Source organism: Phoenix dactylifera, chromosome 9 (assembly GCF_009389715.1).
Source record: "Phoenix dactylifera cultivar Barhee BC4 chromosome 9, palm_55x_up_171113_PBpolish2nd_filt_p, whole genome shotgun sequence".
NCBI lineage: Eukaryota > Viridiplantae > Streptophyta > Magnoliopsida > Arecales > Arecaceae > Phoenix > Phoenix dactylifera.
The window spans coordinates 12143375-12152724 of NC_052400.1; the positions used below are offsets into that span (position 1 = coordinate 12143375).

The 9350-nt window shown below is 43.7% G+C and overlaps 1 protein-coding gene across 1 annotated transcript; it reads left to right on the forward strand.

The window, feature by feature from the left end:
* Nucleotides 1–4104: 4104 nt before the first annotated feature.
* Nucleotides 4105–7317, forward strand: LOC103701789 (transport inhibitor response 1-like protein). Its single transcript, XM_008783960.4, has 3 exons — nucleotides 4105–5049; nucleotides 5189–5693; nucleotides 5785–7317. The coding sequence occupies exons 1-3, from the start codon at nucleotides 4493–4495 to the stop codon at nucleotides 6541–6543; spliced, it is 1821 nt and encodes a 606-aa protein (XP_008782182.2). The 5' UTR covers nucleotides 4105–4492; the 3' UTR covers nucleotides 6544–7317.
* The last annotated feature ends 2033 nt before the right edge of the window (nucleotides 7318–9350 follow it).

Here is a 9350-nt window from a genome sequence, read left to right on the forward strand (position 1 = left end):
TACATGTTTGTACGGATTACCATATTCTTTTGCTATTAGCTTAAACTTTTGGAGTCAATTGGTTACTCGATATAAAAAATATTGGATAAGATCTAATAATGGATTATGGAAGGAAATGTCTTGGAGTGGTACAATTGTTATGGACCATTTTGTCCCCTTCTATGCAGAATGTAAAATCACTGCATACAAATAAAAGCTCCATATATAGAATAGTAGTTATTAAATTCTTATTTATCTCCTAGAATTTAATATCAACACCTTTATTTATACCATGTCCATACCTAAAAACATGGTTCTTGTAATTAATCAAGCCCCCTGCTGGCTCTAGGAATCGTGATGCCTCTTGGCATTTTTAACAAAAACCGGTTTCTTTTGAGCTTTGAATTAATTCAGAATTATATGATATTTTACACTAATTCATCATGTATAAATATTGTCTTAGACAACTTAACTGAAAAAAGTTGAAATCCCTTTGGAAGAAAAGGTCTAGTCTAATCTTATTGGATAAGAGTATAATCTATTTTTCCTTTATCCAGTCTAATAACAAGCCTTACCCCTTTATAAGTGGCTACTATAACTAAACAAAATGCAACTGCAAAAAGTTTAGATCGATTTAAGTGCATACTAACTTTAACATTAACCTTGTAGTTGCCGTTCATTTTCCAGATTAACAACTTCAAATAATAGAGACCTGCTATATATTTAAATAAGGGTTGATAGATATAACTCTTTTAACTCGGTTTAAGCTCGAGCAACTATGAAATTATCACCAATACAAGTGATAAAAATATCCTAAAATATAACCATAACTGTTGTAGGAATAAAGGATCTCGGACTTAGTCCCACATCGACTAAATAATAGAGAGGTATGTTCCTTAAATGGAGGGGGGGCCATCCCTTTCTCTTCAGAGACGCCTTTTCTGCGGCGAAAGGAGGGAAGAGACTATGAAACCCCTCCCAAAGCGGGCAATACCTCTGAGAAGAAGCATTCGCCTCCGCTGTTTCAAAATAGTGGAAACTGAGCCCTGAAGTCTGGGGGATACCCTCGGCCTCATCATTGGTGCTTTCGTTGAGAGTCCTTGACCCCGGCACAGACCCCTCCGCTGGGGGGGCTATGTTGTGGGAATAAAGGGTCTCGGACTTAGTCCCACATCGATTAAATAGCGGAGATGTCTGTTCCATAAATGGAGGGGGATTATCCTTTTCTCTTCAGAGACGTCTTTTGTGGGGCAAAACCGTAAGAGGGGAAGAGACTATGAAATCCCTCTCGAAGCGGACAATACCTCTGAGAAGAAGCAGTCGCCTTTACTATTTCAGCCCAGTGAGGTCTGAGCCCTGGGGTCCAAAAGATATCCTCGGCCTCATCAATAACTATCTAGTCTTATCCCAATTATTTGAGATCAGTTTTATGAATCCTCATCCGCTAAGTTTTTTAGTTACAACCTTTTTCAATGTTCCTCCAAATTTCTTCATATGCTTTCTCACAACTTTCATGGATCTTCCCTTCTTTCTTTATTATCTCTAACATAAACCAAAGCATCTCCCCTTACAAAAACCACCTTATATCTACCTTGTATATGTCTATATAATCTTTATCGATATTACACTTCTTTATTCTTAATTTAGACTAGCTCCTCTGATACATTTATTTCTTATTTTATATTTTATAGATTTAACATATATCCATCTTAATATTTTTACTTCTTCTTACTCAATTTTTTTTGTGCACTTTTTTATTTCCTAGTATTCTAAGCCATACAACATAGTAGTCCTAGATGTTATTCTATAAAATTTTTCTTGAGTTTCGAAAGTATGTATCTATCATATAATATTTCTGAGACGCCTCTCCGCCTCATCTAACTAGCTCTACTTTTATCGCAAGATTGTGACTGATCCCAAGCCGGAATGAGAAAGGTGGAAAGAGAAACGTGAAATGTTGATGCTAGGCTGATAGCCAGCCTTAAAAAAAAAAAAAAAAGAAGAAAGGATCCTAATTTAATGCTAAATGTCCTGTCACAAGAGATATACACAAAACCAAAAATAAAACCTATCATTACCGTCAACCTTGGAAAAACAACTCTTCTTCTTCTTCATTTTTTTTTGCTAGACCGGATGATTCATACAATACGTATACTGATGTATCCAACAAAATTGGAAAACAAAATATCACAGAGCTCTCGAAGTAACTCCCCATCTTCTGCCCATAGGGTGTTACTGGCATAGTTAGCCACGTACGTGGCCACTCAATGCACAACCCCATTGGCTCCTCTAAACACATGCTTCGCCTGGACCATCCCTCCATTTATCATCATCATTCAGATATCGCGAATCAAGAGATAATCAGCAGCAACGACCCTCGGATTTCTCTTAATCTATCTGATGAACGTAGTCGAGTGATCCTCCGAGATGACTGAACTAGCTGAAAGCACATGCTAAGCGTGTCGAAGATCCGCCCAGGCAGCTCTCAGCTTCGCACCAAAAACCATGCAATCAAATAACTAATAGCCTTCCGCTGCAACAACCCATTTAGAGCACATTTTTTTCTCGTCGGAATTTGAGAATACTAAGAAATATTTTCAGTTTTAATTCCTCAACTGACATAATGGTAAGGAGACTGACCTAAAGGTTCCGGTAGACATGATTAAAATAAAAACTATAGTTCCTTTGAAGTATTTGATTTTGGTTGATTTCTATGATTTGACAACTTACTTTAACTTTCATGTGGACTGTACCCTTGGATGAAAGTAATTTACTTGCCAATGTGCTTGCCTTTATTGCTTGTGAAAATCAATTGTTTTTTTAACCACAAAGGGAGCTAGAGGTGTATTATGCCTCAATAAGTTGGATTATTGCCATCTAACCCTACAAAAAGGAGGAACTATGATGAACCATTATTCAAATTTATAAAGATATAAACATATCTATTAGCATGAGTCATTCATATCTATGTGTTCATGATAAACATATGGACTCCTCAAGTCCTAGTATTTCAATAAAATGTTAACAAGTTGAGATATGATCATAACTTATGCTCATTGCATAACCAAAAATATTCTTATAATCAAATTTTGAGCAGGAGTTGATTGATGAAAAAGTAACACCAAAATAATGATAAAGAAGATGAGATCATAAAATCCATTCTCTTTCTATTCTCTTTTCTACTACTTCAGGCAATACTTTTGAGAGAGAGAGAGAGAGAGAGAGAGAGGTTAAAGGGAATGTATCCAATAACAAGCAAACATCTTTACCAATTTCAGGAAAAAAAAAGCCTCAAAAAAAAATTATAAAGAAAAAAAGAAAAAAAAATGAGCACCCTCTTCCAGGAATACCCTCCTTTTAGCCCAATACACAAAACCACTCAAAGCCAAAAAAAAAATGCTCTCTCTCTATCTTTTCTAAAGAGAATGACATTTATTTATTTCCTAGACAGAATTTTGGAGCTTCTGTTTTCGCACTTTTTTTTTCTTGTTTTGGAGCTTCAAAATGCATCTCTCGGCTTCTTTATCTCCAAATAGAGGAATACAAATATGATAGCACCATAAACACAAAAAAATTTAGAGTATGAGTAAAACTAAATTATATATTTTATAAGAGCTTGGATTCATTAAAATGAGGGGGAATTGACACAGAGAAAAAAGCAGGTAACATAGAGAAGCAGTAAAATAAAATAGGAGAATCAAGCTCAAAGTAATAAATAATAAGAAACTTGTTATATTTTAAAGAAAAAAATCAATATTTCTTAACCAAAGGAGAGAGAAAACATCTATAATAGAATGGTGATAGCGAGTAACAAAAGCTTCAAGTGGAAATAAAAGATAACCATATTAAACCAAAAAAACAAAGAGATGCAGACATTTTTATCAAACTGTTTGTATATATATAATCAATACAAAAGTCCAATTTCGTCAATATACAACAATTAAAAAACAATTAAATTATGCATCTCAACTTAATTAAGAAAAGCCATTTTGATTAAATTGAAGATAAAATAAACTCGCGAAGCATAAAAAGGCCAAATAATAGAGTTGGAGAACTAGGTATTTTGGACATTGCAGTGGGGAGGAGCAGGGGAATTCCAACAGGGAGAGGCACAGACGGCAGCGTGGAGTCTTGAGTAAGGAGTAGTAGTAACCAAATATATAAACAAAATAAAGCCTTTCAAAACTCCGGAAGGCCAGACCAGGCCGGCCATGAGCCCTCTCCCTCTCCCTCTCCCTCTCCCTCTCCATGTGTATGCTTCTCTGTTTTCCGTCTTTACATTTCTTTCTTCTCCCATGGATCTCGATCAAATAATTTTAATCTCTAATTCACGAAGAGTATGACTCCCTCCCCACCTCCTAAAACTAGACTCCTCCCTTTCTCCTTCTCCTTCTTCTTCGACGTTCCCATAATGATGATGAAATAATAAAATAATAATAATTTTTTCGTTTCTTCTGCATCTCTCTCTAGTCTGAAGAGAGAGAGAGAGAGGGAGGAGAAGAGGGCGTCCGAGATGTCAGAGGACGAGGAGGACGAGACACGAGGAGGAGAAGAAAAGCGGCGGTCGCCGGATCCTGGAAGAGGAGGAGGTGGGGGCGCCAACCCTCCACCGCCGTTCTCCGACCAGGTCCTGGAGAACGTCCTTGAGAATGTCCTCCAGTTCCTAGACTCCCGCCGGGACAGGAACGCGGTCTCTCTGGTGTGCCGGTCGTGGTGCCGCGCCGAGGCCCAGACCCGGCGTGACCTCTTCATCGGCAACTGCTACGCCGTGTCCCCGGCCCGCGCCGTCGAGCGGTTCCGCCGCGTCCGGGCGCTCGTCCTCAAGGGAAAGCCCCGCTTCGCTGACTTCAATCTCGTGCCCCCCAGGTGGGGCGCCGGCTTCTACCCCTGGCTTGCCGCCCTCGCTCCCGCTTACCCCTGGCTCGAGCGCCTCTGCCTCAAGCGGATGTCCATCTCCGACGCCGACCTCTCCCTCCTCGCCCTCTCCTTCCCCACCTTCCGCGACCTCACCCTCATCTGCTGCGACGGCTTCGGCACCGCCGGCCTCGCCGCGATCGCCGAGCACTGCAGGTATCATTATGCAATCAAATACGAAACAGGAATCACCTAATCAGATCCAGTTCAATTACATCTCCAGCCGAAACCCTAGCCCTAGTACTCGTAGTAACGAAAGATTTATGGGATTGATGGATTTTCTTGTTTTTTTAAGGCACCTCCGAGTGCTGGATCTGATAGAAAACGACGTGGAGGAGGAGGAGGAGGAGATGGTGGACTGGGTGTCGAGATTCTCGACGACGAGCTTGGAGTCGCTCGTCTTCGACTTTGTGGGATGCGCGGTGAACTTGGATGCCTTGGAGGCGCTCGTGGCCCGCTCCCCCTCCCTCCGGAGGCTGCGGGTGAACCAGCACGTCTCCGTCGGCCATCTCCGCCGTCTCATGGAGCGGGCGCCGCAGCTCACCCACCTCGGCACCGGGTCCTTCGGGGAGGGCGGGGGCGGTGGAGGGGAGGTGGAGGTCGCCGACCTGGAGGCGGCCTTCGCCGCCTCCAGGTCGCTGGTGTGTCTCTCGGGATTCCGGGACCTTGCCCCCGAGTACCTCCCTGCCATCTGCCCTGCTTGTGCCAACCTCGCTTCTCTCAACCTCAGCTACGCCGATATCACCGCCGAGCAGCTCAAGCCTGTCATCATTCATTGCCATAATCTCCAGACTTTCTGGGTATCGTCTTCTTCCTTCCTTCCTTCCTTCGACCTGCCTCCTTTTGGATTCAACTGGTTGTTGATCAAAAATACGAGCTGTGTCATTGCAGGTTCTTGACACCGTTGGCGATGAAGGGCTTCAGGTGGTGGCTGCGACGTGCAAGGACCTCCGCGAGCTCCGGGTCTTCCCCTTAGATGTCACAGAGGACTCCGAGGGCTCTGTATCGGATGTAGGTCTCGTTGCAATTTCGCAGGGATGTCGGAAGCTCCGCTCGATTCTATACTTCTGCCAAAGAATGACGAATGCTGCTGTGGCGACCATGTCCGAGAATTGCCAGGAGCTGGTCGTGTTCCGCCTCTGCATCATGGGCCGCCACCGCCCTGATCACCTCACCAGGGAACCCATGGACGAGGGATTTGGGGCCATCGTCATGAACTGCAAGAAGCTCACCCGGCTTGCCGTGTCCGGCCTGCTGACCGACAAGGCGTTTGGGTACATCGGAATGTATGGGAAGCTGTTGAGGACCCTTTCGGTGGCCTTCGCGGGGAACAGCGACTTGGGTCTCAGGTACGTGCTCGAGGGGTGCCCCAAATTGCAGAAGCTTGAGATCAGGGACAGCCCTTTCGGGGATGCAGGTCTTCTCTCCGGGATTCACCATTACTATAACATGAGGTTCTTGTGGATGTCATCTTGCAAGCTTTCGCTTAGGGGCTGCAAGGAAGTAGCGCAGAGGCTGCCGCACTTGGTGGTGGAATGGATCAGGGACAAACCTGAGGAAGATGATGGCGAGGCTGTTGAGAAGTTGTACGTGTACCGGTCTCTTGCAGGGCGTAGGAATGATGCTCCTCCATTTGTGGAGATTTTATAAGCTCCGCCTTTCAGTAGAGATACTAGGGAGAAGAACAAGCCAGCCTCTTTACTTTCTGGGTGTGGCTGAGGAGCTCAAGTCCAAATGGACAATGCTTTGATTCAATGCAATGAGTGCAAATTTGGTGGACAGTTTTCATAACCCATCAGATACTTCTCATGCTTCTTGCCATTAAGTGGGGATAGCTCCATTATTTTTTTTTTCTTTTTAATCGCCTGTTCCCCTTACGCTTTGGTTCTTGAAACAGCGTATGCAAGGAGGAGTCGGTCTTCCAGGGATCTCTTTCGTTTGTTTGCGCAGGTGAAAGATTTGATGTGGTAGAAGCAGAGGGGGAGCATATCTGCATATCTAGACATGGAAGAGAGTAATATAATGTTGTTGTATCAATGGAACATTATTTATGCAATCAATCTTCTATCAGCATAAGAGCAAGGCTACACGGTGATCGGCCTGAGCAAAGTGGTTTTTCAGATGGCTCGTGGATGCATCCTATGCCTCAGAAGTGCGCCGAGACCTCTCATTTTCTTTTGCGCCCTCGGAGAAGAAAGCCGAGTGCATCTTTGGATTGCACTCCGAGACCAATGCCTCGAACTTGATGTGAAACTTGGAGCTTTGCAACTGTTCTCTACTTTATTATGTTTAAGAGTTTCTTAGTATTCCATGGACATGAGAGAGTTATCTTTGCTGCTTGTGTTGTGGCTATTTGTGCAATATATCAGATGCTTGCAATCAGAATCTCTTGTAGGAACTGAAGAATATCTACTGTCGCCTCTCTCTCTTGTGGCTATGTGTGTGTGTGTGTGTTTGGGCATCACTGTTTCTTTGCTAATAAGTAATGTGATCATTGTTAATTAATTTGCTGACTCTTGCAAGTATTCGGAGTCTTCTCTTCTGGTTGTCCCCATTCAATCATATGCCACGGCATCCTAATGATTCGATTATAGAGACCGACCTGAGGGTGCCACAGCTTGAAAGATATGGCCATGACCTTCATTTGAGGTCAGCAGAAGTTAGGCTTCGGTCCCCAATGGAACAAAATTAAATGGATCGTTGATTAGGACAGTCTTGTCGATCAGATTAGTGCAGCTTTCAGCGCACAGGCTATTAGTGTTTTCTTACCATAAATTGTGGGCTGGCGAGCTGCATCCGTCATCTATGGCCCATCGAAGTTTAAAATGGCATTTGACTCTACTTTCTTCACCCCTGGTAAATAGGATTTTTCGGTATCCTTCGATAAGAATCCGTTCTATCAAACGCTGCAGAAGATTTGCCTACTCTCTTTGTTTGGTGCAATCATGTTATGCAATGTAACGGCTGTTTGAAATACCCTTTCAAGTCCATATCTTTTATAGTTTCAAAAGAACCAGTGACTTCAAGAGTTCATCTTTGACCCTCCTGCTGGAGACTCAGCAAGTAGAAAGTCCAGCTGCATGACGTTGTTTCTCCAATAAATAGTGTGTTGCTCTTTGTATGTTTTGGTGGATGCGACTGAACTGAGTTTTCTAGAGGTAAAGCTCGGTGCATCTTTGCAGCATGCATAACTGAGGATGCGATGGGCTCCGAGAGTGACCACCCTTCTTTCTTCATTGCTTACTCCAAAATAGTTGCCTAGAAACTGCATCCCCACAGCTTTTTCCTGGTGGATCTCGTCGGAAAGCAAAGGAAAATGACCCATCTATCATGACCGGTCCACCAGGAGGACGAGCGAATCTGAGTCAGAGGGGTCAAAGACGAAAGCAGACGAGGACTGGGACCTACCAATCCACCTCTCCCCGCGAGCCACAGCGAGAGCGAACGCCAAGCTGTTTCGGCAGGCTGGCGGAATGGGGTAGGAAGAAGAAGAAAACAAGGGAAGGCAAAGGAAAATGCATCGCCGTTTCCTCTCCATCTCCCTGTTCGAAGCCGAAGCTAACCCCATCATCTCCTCTGGCTGCACTGATCATGGCGCTCTTGGCTCGTGGGGTCCCCTGAGATCTTTTGCTGCTGCGTTATGCTTCATTGTAAAAAGATAAAGGGGGAATCCCCAGGGTGCAAAGTTTCTGGCACCGTGACAAAAGGCAATGCTGATGCTCGGAACAAGTGGCGAACTGTTGCGAGTGCGCTCTTTTGGTTTACTTGGGCTACTAGGTTTGCAGCTTGATGAACGACAGGGAAGCATGGTTAAGAGATTTGGTTGCAAGGGACGGTGCGGCAATGCCTCGTTTTCTGTGTCAGGCTAGCAGGAAGGGCCAAATGCTCATTTCTTGAGCAATATAAGCAGACAAATGGGGAGATCTATATTCCCCTGGAATAAATTCTAAGATGATCTCGCTGTACGGAAGTTGGTGCGCATGAAATCGCCCAAGGGGGGAATCGGTTGAAATTTCTTGGTTGGATTCACCTGAGAGTGCATGAACAAATGCAAAGCAAAAAGTGTGGCGTGACGGCGGAAACTTTTCATTATAGACCGTTAATGCGGAATTATGTCTTGCTGGCATAATTCCTCAGAAAATGCATCCGTGTAGGCCATTCGTTCGTCTCCTTCCGGTTATCAAGTTAAAAGGAAGGGTGCCGATCTTCTATCCAATCCATCAAAAAGCTTCTCGATCCCTCATGCTAACAGAATCGTTTAAATTGATGCCATGATGCATGCATCAGGCGAGTTCACTTTGAACTTGCTGATTATCTACATGTGAGATAAGGAGATAATACAATCACCATTAGTATTTATTTAGTTGTAGATGATAGGAGATTTTCTGTTTACATAATATTCACTGCACTTCTTTCTAATGGAATAGCTGGCTGTTGTTCATATCCATGGACCAGTT